The 14,584-nt window shown below is 45.3% G+C and overlaps 1 protein-coding gene across 3 annotated transcripts in view; it reads left to right on the forward strand.

The window, feature by feature from the left end:
• The window catches only part of KAT7 (lysine acetyltransferase 7), a 34,440-nt gene that overhangs the window by 225 nt on the left and 19,631 nt on the right, over positions 1-14,584 (forward strand). Inside the window, exons 2-6 of one of the 3 annotated variants that reach the window (XM_002719300.6) lie at positions 3,470-3,617; positions 6,174-6,350; positions 7,445-7,684; positions 9,777-9,859; positions 13,562-13,651. In XM_002719300.6, the coding sequence (XP_002719346.1) occupies positions 3,470-3,617; positions 6,174-6,350; positions 7,445-7,684; positions 9,777-9,859; positions 13,562-13,651 (738 nt within the window). Of the gene's footprint in view, positions 1-3,469; positions 3,618-6,173; positions 6,351-7,444; positions 7,685-9,776; positions 9,860-13,561; positions 13,652-14,448; positions 14,571-14,584 lie in introns of those variants that run through there. The other 2 variants (XM_002719299.6, XM_089318147.1) reach the window with 2 other exon arrangements.

Here is a 14,584-nt window from a genome sequence, read left to right on the forward strand (position 1 = left end):
GAAACGGGAGAGGAGAGATGGCGGGTTTCTAAGGACAGTAGAGGGAGCAGCGTGACGCAGTAGGCCACGCCTCACAGCGCCTAGGTTCCAACTTCCCGTTCTCCCGAACCTAACTCAGCTATCCTCTCTCTGTGCATACCCAACAGAAAAATGTGGGCCCAAGCCTGGCCTCGGCCTATGCTTGCAACTATTCCCGCCCTCTGCTTGCCTGGGTCGAAGGCGTTCTTATTGTTAATTGGTCACTGGAACGTCTTGAAGCGTATTGATTGGCTGGTTACACCGCCTGTTTGGGCCCAACGGTCACCTCCCCGCTTGCGGGGGTGGTGTCTGGACCCGGCCTTAGCAATCTTCAATTGGCTGTAGCGACCGATCCCTCTTCTCCTAATTGGTTGGGCTTGGCAGTCTGTCCCGCGGGGGCGCGGCTTCGCAGGGCGTCGATTGGGCGGCGTGAATCCCCGCCCTTCCGGTTGAGGATGTTGATAGGTGTGGAGGCGGGGTTTTGGAGATCTCTTTCCTTTCCAGGTGGGGGCACAACAAAGCAGAGAACTGGGTGGTGGATAAACAGCGCCCACCCTCCAGGGGATCCCGCCCAGGCCTGTTGCGTTCTAGCCACAATCTGCAGTTCTGTAGTGGCTGGAAAATCCTGTTCGAAAGTCAAAAATTTTCTAGAACTGTGAGGTCACCTAGGAACACCCTCTTCCCCCTTCCCTTCTTTTTACAAGGGAACACATGGAAGTCTCAAGGGAGTGTCCCAAGCCCCTCGAAATGGGCGGTGGCCGAGCCATAACTACAGAAACACGATTCAGTTCAACAAATGTTCATCGCCTGCCTGCTACCTGCTGATCGCTGGGGATTCCAGGCTCAATTAGGCGTGATCTCTGACTTAGCAGTGTTACTGTGTGATGGGGAAAGCGTGTATGTAAAGAACTGAAGGAGGTAGTACATTTTCTGCTTCAAGGTACAGAGTGCCGTGGAGGGAAGTGAAGGAGCAATTAAATGTGCTCTGGGGAAGAAGGGAAGCCGATTGTAAAGCCAGAAAGAGGAGCTGAGCTCAGGGCTGGGCGAGGAAGGAGCGGTCAGAGGTCAGGGGTTCCCGACCCTGGGTAACTGGGCTGAGATGAGCCTTCGGGTTTCCCCTTCATCTTGGCGCTTTCCTCTGATTCTTACAGGACTTTGATTCATCTCATTTCTCCACAGGTGACCCTGAAATCTTTGGAAAACTAGGTGGTATTCGTGCTCAATCTGCTGAAGTCTTTAACCCCCAGAGGCCTTCTGCTTTAAATGCTTTTTTAATGTCCCCTAAAGTCACCTAGGTTGGCAGGTGGTGCTCATGTTAAGGCTGACCAAATGCAGGAGTGGTAGTGGTGCCTTGCAGTAGATCCCCAGGCCCCTTCTGCAATCCCCAAATACAGTGTGTTCTCCAAGAGGCTTTTCAATAACTTGTTTGGCAGCAAACCTATCCTAAACTGTCAGGCTTCCCATGGTCTTTTCGTGTCTCATTTAGTGTGACCGTGTATTTTGCTGTAGAAATATGAATGTGTTTGATTAGGGGTGTTATTTGTAAGCTATATGCAAAGTATTCCTTTTCATAAAATCTTAAACATTTCTCCTTTAAAAAAATTAACTTATTTGAGAGGCAGAGAAAGAAAGATAAAAACAGCTCCCATCTGCTGGTTCACACCTTGAATGCCCAAAACAACCAGGGTTGTTCCTGGCTTAAAGCAAGGAGTGAGGAACTCAATCCGGGTCTCCCAACTGCTTAAGCCATCAGCTGCTGCCTCTCAGAGTGGGCCTTAGCAGGAAGTTGGAACGAGGCACGGTGGTAAGGGATGCCTGTATCCCAACCAGAGGCTGAACCTCTAGGTCAAATGCCTGCTGCCTAAAATCTTAAAAATTATGAATTCCAACAGCCGCTGGCCTTGAGGGTTTTGAATAAAGAATCGGGACTTGTAGTTTGAAATTTTTTATTGCTTTTAGCAAATATTCTTTCTTTTTTTAAACACTTATTCATTTATTTGAAAGGCAGAGTTAGAGAGAGACAGAGGCAGAAAGAGAGGTCCTCCATCCACTGGCTCACTTCCCAAACGGTGGTAATGGCTGGAGCTGGGCCAGTCTGAAGCCAGGAGGCAGGAGCCTCCTCAGAGAGCCAGATCAGAAGTGGAGCAGCTGGGTCTCGAACCAGTGCCCATATGGGATGCCGGCACTGCAGGCAGCAGCTTACCTGTTACACCACAGATGTATGTATTATTTCAAAGACAGAGATGTAGAGAGAGAAAGAGAGAAAAAGAGATATCTTCCATCCTCTGGTTCACTCCCCAAACGGCTGCCACAGCTGGGCTGGGCCAGGAGACAGAGACTTCTTCTAGGTCTCCCATGTGGGTGCAGGGGCCAAGCAGTTGGGCAATCCTTCAGTGCTTTCCCAGGCCATTAGAAGAGAGAGCTGGATTGGAAGTGGAGCAGCCAGGACTTGAACTGGCACCCATATGGGATGCCGGCATGGCAGGTGATGGCTTTACATGTTATGCCACAATGCCTGTCCCGAAAAGATGATTTTTAAAATCCTGCTTTTTTTTAAAATATATATTTTATTTATTTGAAAGAGTTAGAGAGAGAGAAGGAGAGGTTCTTCCATCTGCTGCTTCACTCCCCAAATGGAGCCAGGAGCTTCTTCTGGGTCTCCCATGTGGGTGCAGGGGCCCAAGGACTTGAGCCATCCTCCACTACTTTCCTAGGCACATTGGCAGGGAGCTGGATCAGAAGTGGAACAGCCAGGACTCAAACCAGCGTCCCTGCTGGCGCTGCAGGCTTGGGCTTTAACCTGCTGTACCACAGCACTGCCCCCGAAAATCCTGTTTTGGAATACTTCAGGGAGATAAATATTGCTTCATGCACACAAGAGCAAGCTGCTGTTTTCAGCACTGTTGCATTGTGTGGAGAGCTTCAAGGATAGATGGCATGAAAAGGAAGGATTTTTATCTTTGTCTTTTTAAATTGTCTTGGGATTAGAATTGTGGGCTATAATATTTTGAAATAGTGTGTTTTCTAAAAAATATGATAGCTGTCCATGGAGACTTTGAACAAAGCTGCCCTACAGTGAAATGAGGCCTAGCATCAACACTTTTCACACTGACTTGGACCTAATGTGTGGCTATGTCAACCAGACCATGTTGCGTTGGGGCCTTTTCCGTCCAGTTTGTGGTACTGATGTCTAAATGGATTTGGTTCAGAATTAGTGATAATACAGTAAGAATTCTTTATTTAACAAAAATGCCCTATTTGTAGGTTGCTCCATTTAAATATGCTAAACAAGATAAGGAAGGCTGTGTGCCGGAAGGGGAAATGCTCTTAGAATCCTTTCTCAGGTTTGAACTTGGTGTTTCCAGCGTCACGGTGCATTTTATTTCCAGTGTTAATACAAACCCACAGAGTAAATGCGGCAGTGCTAATGTCTGGATCTATGGTGTTACAGAGGAATGCAGGCAGTAGTTCAGATGGAACCGAAGATTCCGATTTTTCTACAGATCTTGAGCACACAGATAGTTCAGAGAGCGATGGCACATCCCGACGATCTGCACGCGTCACCCGCTCCTCAGCCAGGCTGAGCCAGAGTTCTCAAGGTAAAAGCTTCATTCTCGTGACCGCTCCTCCTGCTTACTTGGCATATTACTGTGCTGGTTAACGTGACAATGGTTCATTGACAAATGCAGAAGTAGCCGCTCTGTTGGTACTGTCCAGTTTATAGAGGCAAAGAAATAATGGCTACTGTGTGAGTCATGCATGTGACGTTTGATTTCTTCTTAAAGATTTATTTTATTTATTTGAAAGTCAGAGTTACACAAAGAGAGAAGAAGAGGTAGAGAGAGAGAGAGAGGTCTTCCATCTGCTGGTTTACTTCCCAACTGGCCACAATGGCTGGAACTGAACCAATCCAAAGCCAGGAGCCGGGAGCTTCCTCCAGGTCTCCCACATGGGTGCAGGGGCCCAAGGACTTGAGCCATCTTCTGCTGCTTTCCCAGGCCATAGCAGAGAGCTGGATCAGATGTGGGGCAGCCAGGACTCAAACCAGCGCCCAGATGGAATGCCAGCACTATAGGCGGCAGCTTTACCTGCTACACTGAGCGCCAGCCCCTCAGGTTTTGTTTTTTTTTTTTTTTTTCTATTTTAATAATGTGTTTGAAAGGGAGAGAGCTTCCATCTGCTGGTTCACTCCCCGAATGGCTGGAAGCCCAGAGCCCTTAACTCCATTAGGTCTCCCACGTGGGTGCCAGGGGCCACATACTTGGCCCATCTGCTGTTGCTTTCCCACACCATTAGCATCAGCAGGGACCTGGATTGTAAGTAGAGCAGCTGGGACTTAAACCAGCGCTCACTTGGGATGTGGGCATCACAGGTGGCAGCTTAACCTGCTGGGCCACAGTACTGGTCCCTGATTTCTTTTTTAGACTGGTATTCCCATCAGTAAAGTGAGAATGTTACCTTTCACTTTCTGTTAAAAGATTTTAAGCTTAGGGACTTAACATAATCACTTGAACTTACTATTTTTTGGAGGAGAACCACTACTTCTAAAACCATGTTTAATTCTGGAATGTAGTTGAAGGCACTCTTGATAGATATAAATAGAGCCAAATACCATTGTGTAAATACCAAGAGTGTAGAATTGAGAATCTCAGAGACAAAATGTGGTTGGAAGGTCCTTTGGTGCATTTAGCCACCTGTGCTTAGATTTGGAGGGTGCTCTTAACCCCTCCGGCTCCACTCCAAGGAGTCCCTGGTGAGGAAAGCTTACGAATTCCAGTTTTTTTCCCTTTGGCGAATCTGTAAGATTGACATTATCTTAGGAGGTTTTTTTTTTAAACATTTAGTTATTTGAAAGGAAGATTGACAGAGAGAGAGGAAAAACAGATAGAGATCTCCCATCCGCTGGTTCATTCCCCACATTCCTGCAACAGCTGGTGCTGGGCTAGACTGAAGCCAGGAGCTAGGAACTCCATCTGGGTCTCTAACGTGCGTGGCAGGAACCCAAATACTTACAAAGTTATCATCTGCCTTGCAGGAGCGTTAGGAAACTAGGTCGGAAGTGGAGGAGCCAGGACTTGAACCAGCTCTCTAAGTGGTATAAAACTCACCCCTGTTTTGGGTTTTTGTTGTTTGAAATATGGTGAGGGGTCAGCATCGTGGCTCAGCTGCTGCTTGCAGTGCGAGCATCCCATATCGGAGTACTGGCGCAAGTCCCAGCTGCTCTGCTTCCAGTCCAGCTTCCTGATAATGCAGCTTGGATGGCAGCAGAAGATGGTCCAAGTATTTGGGCCCCTACTACCCATTTGGGAGGTCCTGGCTCCGGCCTTGGCCTGACCCGGTACTGGTTGTTGTGGCCATTTGGGGAGTGCACCACAGGTAGAAATTATCTCTTCTCTGTCTCTCCCTCTCTCTCTGACACTCTGCCTTTCAAATCAATCAATCAGTAAAATTTTAAACTATTAAATTTTGCCTTTGAATTTATTTTAGTTCCTTTAAGTGTCATCAGGCTAAAGATACAAAAGAGTTGCTTCAAAATAGGTTTCGCGATCCAGAAGAACTTAAAAAGTTGTTTTCTTGTGTTACCTTCATGAATCTATTATGGTTTTGCATAAGGATAGTAGAGAGGGTAATCAGAAAAAAAAAAGACCCTAAAAAAGGATATTGTTATACTTTTAGTAGTAGAATATCTGTCTTATGGTGGATTAGAGTGAGGGAAGAAAGAGAAGATGTAGCTAATATTTATAATCTGTGTTCCAGAGATCATGGTAAGTGCTTTATATATGTTATCTTACTTACTATTCTTCACCACAAATTATGAGGAATGTGCCACTAAGATTTTCCCTTTTTTGGTTTATAGATCAGGAAACAGATTTTGAGAAATTAACTTGCCATACTTAGTTCATGTGGTGGAGTGAAACTGAATAAAATTCAGTCTTGATTTCAGAACCTAAACTGTTAATGCTATGCTGTGTCGCATATCTACACCAGAGCTAGGCTCCTTTGCTTATTTATTATTTGATAAAATAGCTATTTGAAGGATTTGTAGATTTTGTGAGGTATGAATAGGAGGAGGAGGAGCTGCATTCTGATAAATTATATAGGTGGTAACTAAAACAGATTTTCTTTATTTTATTGTCACTTAAAATTGGGATTAGATTCCAGCCCTGTTCGAAATTTGCAGTCTTTTGGCACGGAGGAGCCCGCTTACTCCACCCGAAGAGTGACGCGAAGTCAGCAGCAGCCCACCCCTGTGACTCCAAAAAAGTACCCCCTGCGCCAGACGCGCTCCTCCGGCTCAGAAACCGAACAAGCGGTTGATTTTTCAGATAGAGGTGAGCGGGCAGGGTGTGCCTGGGTTAATTCTCTGTGAAGGAGGGCTTGAGTGATAACACAAAAGTCAGCCGAGTGAGTACTGTTAGGTTCCTTTTTCTTGTGTTCCTGAGGACGGTTTGATACTAGAGTATTCTTGAGGTTCACAGTTGCTGGAGAGTGTTAGATTGGATTTGTACTAGGAAAAAGGGACTGGGGCCCTCTCACCCACACATAAAGAAGGCTTGAACCAGATTTTCTTACGGCAGGCTTTTCATCCCATGCGTCCAAGTTTCTGAGTGAGAGTGGCTGTTAGTACGGGGATTATAAAGCTGTTGAGATTATGTAGTTCGTAGCCCAAATTAGAGGGCCCAGAGCAGGGATTTAGAAGCTGGTGAGTTGCTTGTAGCTTGCAGTCATGGTTCGTTGGCTTGCTTCCACAGTGTTTAAGATTTTTTTTAGTTTGTCACCACGATTTGAAAATATAGAGATTTCCTGTAGAAGCCTGGGCTAGTAGTTTTGTTTTGTTTTTTAATTAAAATCTGGGAGCATGGGGAGCCATGTGTAATTGGCTGGAGTTGGATGGTTGTTCTCCCTTTCAGTGGATAATCTGTTTGGCCTTGCCCAGTCCCCATGTGCATTTGGTTCACAATTCCTGATTTGGAGCCTGGAATTTCAGGGTTGGATTGTTAGACTCCCAGGAAGCTAACTCAGGAGTCTGAGTCCATTCACACACTCTCGGCAGGCCTGTTCAGTGTCATTCAGACAGAAAGATAGCCATTGTCATGGTTGTCTCCTGTGTATCTCCTGGATGATCATGTTTTAAAATTTTATTCCATTCAGTTTTTATTACCCATGATCAGGAGCCTGGGAGAAACACAGATAAGTGAAATCTATTAAGTAAACCCCAAATTAATTTTATTCATAATTTAAAGTTACAAAAAAGGAATGGTGTTAGTGTCTTCATTTTCCATTTAGCCTTATAGCAGATAAGTAGCTAAAATTTACTCGTTAAACCATAGAAAAAAGACCTGGTAAGTCTATAAACTTTTCTTAATAGTAAACCTCTTTATAAATGAGCCCTATTCACAGGTTCTAGCAATTACTTTTGTTTTAGAAACCAAAAATGCAGCTGATCATGATGAGTCACCACCTCGAACCCCGACTGGAAATGCACCTTCCTCGGAGTCTGACATAGACATCTCCAGCCCCAACGTGTCCCACGATGAGAGCATTGCCAAGGACATGTCCCTGAAGGACTCCGGCAGCGACCTCTCTCACCGCCCCAAGCGCCGTCGCTTCCACGAAAGCTACAACTTCAATATGAAGTGTCCTACACCAGGCTGCAACTCACTAGGTCAGTGTGCCAGCTTCCTGACCCCTCTGCTCGGCGGGTCTCAGTCCCCCTGGAGTTGGATCTCCCAGAAACATTTGGTGTTATGCTTCTTGGGCTCTTCATTGGTCACATGGTCAGAGCAAAAATGAATTGTCCACTTGAATAAAAGGATTTCTGCTTTTTGGCCCATTGTCCATAATGATAGATCTAGTTTTGAGGAAATTATGTTGAACCATTCAGTTTATTGAAAAATTTTCCCAGTGAAAAATTTCATTTTTCAAAGTAAAAAAACAAAAGACTAATTATCTCCAACTAGCTCATTTTATGGCACCTGCTTCATACTTAATGAGCTCTAGTGGCGGGTAAACTGGCACAGAGTAGTGCCTGCATGGCCATGCTGTTAAGGAAAGGAGAAAAACAGATTTGTTGTCAAGAAGCTGTGAAACTAAGAGATGACACACGAGACCTTGGCTTTTTGTGAGGTTAGTAGTTTTAGATCTTGGGGCTTTATGTAATTGTTAAATATAAATAAGGGGTTAACTCTGTGGCGTAGTGGGTAAAGATGCCACCTGCAGTGCCGGCATCCCACATGGGCGCTGGTTCAAGTGCCAGCTGCTTCATTTTCAATCCAGCTCTTTTGCTATGGCCTGGAAAAGCAGTATAAGATGGCCCAAGTCCTTGGGCCCCTGCACCCACATAGGAGACCTGGAAGAAGCTCCTGGCTTCAGATCTGCGCAGCTCCTGCTGTTGCAGCCGATTGGGGAGTGAACCAGTGAATGGAAGATCTCTCTCTCTCTCTCTCTCTCACTGCCTCTCCTTCTCTCAGTGGCTCTGACTTTAAATAAATAAATCTTTTTTTTTTTTTTTTTTTTTTTTTTGACAGGCAGAGTTAGACAGTGAGAGAGAGAGAGAGAGAAAGACAGAGGGAAAGGTCTTGCTTCCTTTGGTTCACCCCCGAAATGGCTACTACGGCTGACGCGCTGCGCCGATCCGAAGCCAGGAGTCAGGTGCTTCCTTCTGGTCTCCCATGCGGGTGCAGGGCCCAAGCACTTGGGCCATCCTCCACTGCCCTCCTGGGCCACAGCAGAGAGCTGGACTGGAAGAGGAGCAACCGGGACAGAATCTTGTGCCCTGACCGGGACTAGAACCTGGGCTGCCAGCGCCACAGGTGGAGGATTAGCCAAGTGAGCTGCGGCACCAGCAAATAAATAAATCTTTTTTTTTTTTTTTTTAAGATTTATTTATTTATTTGAAAGTCAAAGTTACATAGAGAGAGGAGAGGTAGAGAGAGAGAGAGAGGTCTTCCATCCGTTGGTTCACTCCCCAGTTGGCCACAGCGGCTGGAGCTGTGCTGATCCGAAGCCAGGAGCCAGGAGCTTCTTCCGGGTCTCCCACATGGGTGTGGGGGCCCAAGGACTTGGGCCATCATCTACTGCCTTCCCAGGCCATAGCAGAGAGCTGGACAGGAAGTGGAGCATCTGGGTCTTGAACCAGCGCCCATATGGGATGCTGGCGCTTTAGGCCAGGGCGTTAACCCACTGAGCCACAGCGCCTGCCCCCAAATAAATAAATCTTAAAAAAAAAATTAAGTTGGGCCTAGCCTGGTTTTGCTGGCTTTAAAAAAAATCGTAAGTAAGATAAAAATATTTTGGGTTGGTGTTGGCACAGTGGGTTAAGCCACTGTGTGTAGCATTGGCACCTCATGTGGGCACTGGTTCGAGTCCTGCTGTTTCATTTCCAATCCAGCTCCCTACCAATGTGCTTGAGAAAGCAGCAGAGGATGGCTCAAGTGGTTGGGCCCCTGCACCCATGTGGGAGCCCTGGAAGAAACTTGTGGCTTTGGCCTGGCTCAGTCGCAGCCATTGTGACCATTTAGGGAGTGAAATAGTGGATGGAAGACCTCTTTCTCTAACTTCTTCTTTCTCTCTCTAACTGCTTTTCAAATAAATAAAATTTTAAGAAAAATGTTTCTTTTCAGATAAATATCTCATTTTGAAAATAACTTCTACCCATTACTGAAATGAAATAGTAAAACAGGTTTGTTGTAGAGAAAAAAACACTTTGAAGCTTAAGTCTTCTTCCTTGAGATTGAAGTTTTCCCTCTTTTTTACAGGACACCTTACAGGAAAACATGAGAGACATTTCTCCATCTCAGGGTGCCCACTCTATCACAACCTCTCAGCTGATGAATGCAAGGTACTTGTGTTCTCACTCATTCCGCATACGCTTGTCGAGTGCTTGCTCGCTGGGCACTTTGCTAAACACTGGGGATTACAGTGATGAGCAAGGTGGGAAAGTTCTTTGTTGTTGTATCTAACCCAGGAAACATAAAGGAACAACTGTCTTTTAGAAAGATAGTTGAACAGACAAGTAGAAAACTTACATTGAAAGAAATTAACAAGGAGATTATAGAGTACTTGGAACATCAACCACCAGTACATTGATACATTTTCCATTGAGAATTGACTTCAAAGATTAATAGGGACACATGTGACCTCAGTATTTATGCAGTAGGTTCTCTTATAAATCTATGAAATCATTTTGCTTTTTAAATTTTTTTCATAATTCTTTTCCTCTTTTCTCCATTTCTGCAGAATACTTTTTTCCTTTTTCTTACTCTTAATCACACTTACGCTTGGTTAATTCATTTAAGATCTTGAAAACTACAGTTCCTAAATAACCTTTGGGAATTGGGGATAAAGTTGTTAGGAGTAAAGGCCAAGATCCTATATTTTATATTCCTGTATAGGTTTCCGCTAGCGAAGGTGAATAACTAATTGTAGGGAAGCAAGAGTTGAAAAGGGTAACTAAATGGACTGTTCAGGAGTGTCTAGACAGGTTACCCAAACTGCATGCAGTCCTTGGGGTGTTTATTGTTCCCTTGCTAATGAAGCCAGCATCTCAGACTTATCCCTATCTGTGCCAGTGCTGTTTTGAGGAAAATTAGATTCCCGGGGTGTTAATTCTTGATTCAGGGGTTTGTTCTCTTGTTTGCAAGTAGACTACAGTAGGGGTAAAACTTCTTCCTGTGTTGGGTCTTTCAGCAAAATGGAGTGCTTCCGGTACTGAGGTGGACTACAAGGCTGAGGACCCTGTTCCTATTTTTCTTCATTCCAAATTCTTTGTAAACAAAGCAGTTTTCTTCCTGCTCTGTGTGGAGCTTCTCATTGTCTTCTCATTAGTCTGAGGCCAGACCGAAATAGGAGCAGCTCTACCACTCTGCATCAGAGGCGGGCATTGGGAACTTCTTGGTCTGAAAATAACTGTGATGTTCCTGCAGGGCTGTCCTCTACTCTGTCTTCCAGTATGATGAGCTGAAATTGGGTTTACATCTCGTAAGGTAGAACTTTTCCTAAAAAATGTCTCTTCATTTTATTTGAAAGGCAGAGAAATAGACAGAAATCTGCCAAATGCCTGCAATGGTCAGGGTTGGGCCAGGCGAAAGCTGGGAGCCTAAGTGTGTGAGCCATCACCCACTGCTTCCCAGATGTGTCCGCAGGAAGCTGGTTTGAGAACAGACTTGGGACCTGACGCCAAGCACTCCAAAATGGCTGCAGACATCCCAGACAGGGTCCTCACTGCACCGAACACCTGCACCAAGCAGTTTCAGTCTGAGCAAGAAAATTCTGATAAAAGGAAAACATTCCTGGAGAGAATCTTGCCTCTTTAATTCCTTCTACTTCACAAGGGGAATTGGGCTCATTGCAATCCATCTTTACTACTGAAACATGTGTGGAGGAGCAGGAGAATTTTGGAAATAGGAAGTCTGTTGCGTTTAGAATCCCACATGGAAAGATTAGACTAATGGCTCACATTTATAAAAAGCTCCAGAGTTTTAAAAGCGCCTGCACATACAGGATTGTTCTTGAGTTTCTCAGTAAACCTTTGTGGTCAGTGATATTACCATTTTTATTCAATCATATATGTTTTTGTGGCTGCATGTGCCAAATACTTTACAGCTATCAGGATTCAATGAATAAAAGACTGCATTCAGGACTGGAGCTGTGGGGTAGCAGATAAGGCCGCCGCCTGAAACACCAGCATCCCATACAGGCACCAGTTCAAGTCCCGGCTGCTCTTCTGATCCAGCTCTCTGCTAATGTGCCGGAGGATGGATGGCCCAAGTCCTTGGGCTCCTGCACTCACCTGGGAGACCTTGATGAAACTCCTGGTTCCTGGCTTTGGCTTGGCCCAGCCTCAGCCATTATGGCCATTTGGGGAGTGAACCAACACTAGCTCTAGCTCTAGCTCTAGCTCTAGCTCTAGCTCTAGCTCCCACCCCCCCATCTGTAACTCTACCTTTCAAATAAATCTTTAAAAGGAGAAGAAAAAAAGGCAGTAAGAGTAGCTATTTTTGGAGTGAGAGAGCACTGATGTTGCCAGGTTGATCCAGGAAGACCTTCCTAAGGAATTGGAATTTGATCCGGGGCATGGGTAATGGCAAAGAGGCAGTTGTATTTGGAACTGGGAGAAGACAGTCTAAGCAGAAGAGCGAGCACAGTGGCCGTGAGGTGGGGATAAACTGTTGGGTTTGAGGGGTTGAGAGTCTGCTTGTGTGGCTGGAGCATGATGGGAAATGAAGAAGCAGGATCCATCCAGGTCAGGAATGACCTTGCAGGCCTTGGCAGAAGGAGTATGTTTTTATCCTCATAGCAGTGGGAAGCGTTTGGAGGGCTTGAACAAAGGCATAATATAATTTTTTTAAAGATTTTTTTACTATTTGAGAGGGAGTTACAGACAAAGAGGGAGAGATAAAGATCTTTCATCCGCTGTTCACTCCCCAAATGGCCACAACAGCCAGAGCTAAGCTGAGCTGAGCTGATCCAAAGCCAGGAGCCTGGAGCTTCCTCTGGGTCTTCCATGTGGGTGCTGGGGTGCAAGCACTTGGGCTATCTTCCACTGCTTTCCCAGGCCATGAGCAGAGAGCTGGACAGGAAGAGGAGCAGCTGGGACTTGAACCGGCATGGGCACTGGCGCCGCAGGTGGAGACTTAGCTCACTATGCTACAGCGTTGGCCACCATAATATAATTTCTTGAACTTTTACAAAGTCACAGCTTGCTGGCATATGGAAAGTGGACCGTGGTGGCAAGGGTTGCCGTGGGGCACAGTGATTGGAAAGTTGCTCCGACAGTGGATGGTTGTGTGGACTCACGGTGTCAGTGGAGATTCTTAGTATAGCTTTGGTTCAAGATGTAATTTGGAGGGGAGCATGCTGCTAGACCAGCGGGTAGATTCAGTGTGAGAGAGGAGAATCAAGGATGACATTCTAGTTTTTAATCAGTTGTTTACATAGCGTCGCCATTTGTAGATACCTAATCAGTTGTTTAGATAGTGTTGCCATTCGTAGATACCAAGAAAATTTGGGGTCGGGCATGTTTGTGGGGCATACTACTGTTTCTGTTTTGGCTACGCACAGTTATTGTGAGGTTGAATAGGCAATTGAATATGAGTCCTCAATCCATAGATGATGAAATGGAAACTATTGAGAGTGTTTTCTCTGTCTTGTGTCAAGTAACTACAGAATTCTGTATATAGAGTTGAACCTGGATTTTGTTGTTTGTTTTTTTGGTATCCTTTACTCTGTTCTTGCACTTCTGCAGTTTCTTAGCTATTTCACAGTGGAAAGGGATCCAGTCTTGGAATCATCAAACTTAACTAAAATCCTAACTTACCACCAATTTCTGTGACCATGTCACTTCTCTAATTCTCAGTTAATGGCTGAGAAAGCCAAACATGAAGCTTGCATTCTTTTCTTAAAGGGATTGTGGTTAAGTTTGAAGACCCTTTGAAAGTGAAAACATACCACAAATTCAAGGGATTATTATTGTATTCTTAATGCTTTAAGTAAACGTAGTCTTAGAAACAGGTGGATTTATTGACGTTGTTGATGGTTGCAGGTGAGAGCACAGAGCCGGGATAAGCAGATAGAAGAAAGGATGCTGTCCCACAGGCAAGATGACAACAACAGGCATGCAACCAGGCACCAGGTATGGGCCTTGTAAAGCACTGGCCACTCACAGTGGGAGAGCCGTGACTGGGATCTCCTTTGCCCCATCACTGTCATTAGACACACTTGTGCCTCTTGTTCCAAGTCTCAGTAACTGGTCTTATAGTCATGAACTCAGAATCATGTTGCTTTGCAGATAGTAAATTTTTAACTTCTAACTTTATAAATGAAGGAATCGTCGTCCTATCTGTAATGGTAGTAGTAGTAGCAGTAAAGATGATTTTGGTTCTCTGAAGGTGTACTCTTGCTCCTTCATTTCCTCATTTTGCATCCTTTTTTAACCCATTGTAGTTTGCCTTCAGACCTCTCCTCTGCTAGCACGTTTCCAAGTTCACTAGACACTTGCTGACTGTGTCATTTTTCTTCTTTCCTTGATTTCCGAGAAGTGTCCTTGCTCTGTCCTAATCCTCCTTCCGCCTCTGTGAACAATCATGCAGCTTTGATTGCCCTTAATTCCTTATTCTCTGAATGCCCTTGGTCTTACTCTTGCTGTTTCCTGCCTGTGCCCCATACCTGCGTTTATCCTTCAAGACCTTGTGCAGCCCTCAGCTGTGGTAGGGGCTCTTCCAGGTCTTCTCCACCACTAGTGAATTTCCTTCTCATCATTCCCACTGTAATGTTCGCAGTCCTAGCTTTCATCATCTGGTGTTCGTAGACCATCATCTAGGTGTCTGGTCTTGCTGTTAGGTCATAGGTGGGTAGATGAGGAAGCAGTTTAGCTTTGAATCCATACGATGTGAATTTGAATGATTCTGTTACCCTGGCTCGTTTTCCTGGGCAGATCAGCTGACTTCCCTCAGCTTTATTTCCTTGTTAATACAAAGAGGTGAATGAGGCCTGCCTGGCAAGGGAGTCAGCTGATTTCTGTTGGTAAAGCTTCTGTCTCCAGTGGTTGGCAGGTAAAAAGCCCTCA

The sequence above is a fragment of the Oryctolagus cuniculus genome, chromosome 17 (assembly GCF_051225735.1).
Source record: "Oryctolagus cuniculus isolate XC-2025 breed Fujian yellow rabbit chromosome 17, ASM5122573v1, whole genome shotgun sequence".
NCBI classification, from domain to species: Eukaryota; Metazoa; Chordata; class Mammalia; order Lagomorpha; family Leporidae; genus Oryctolagus; species Oryctolagus cuniculus.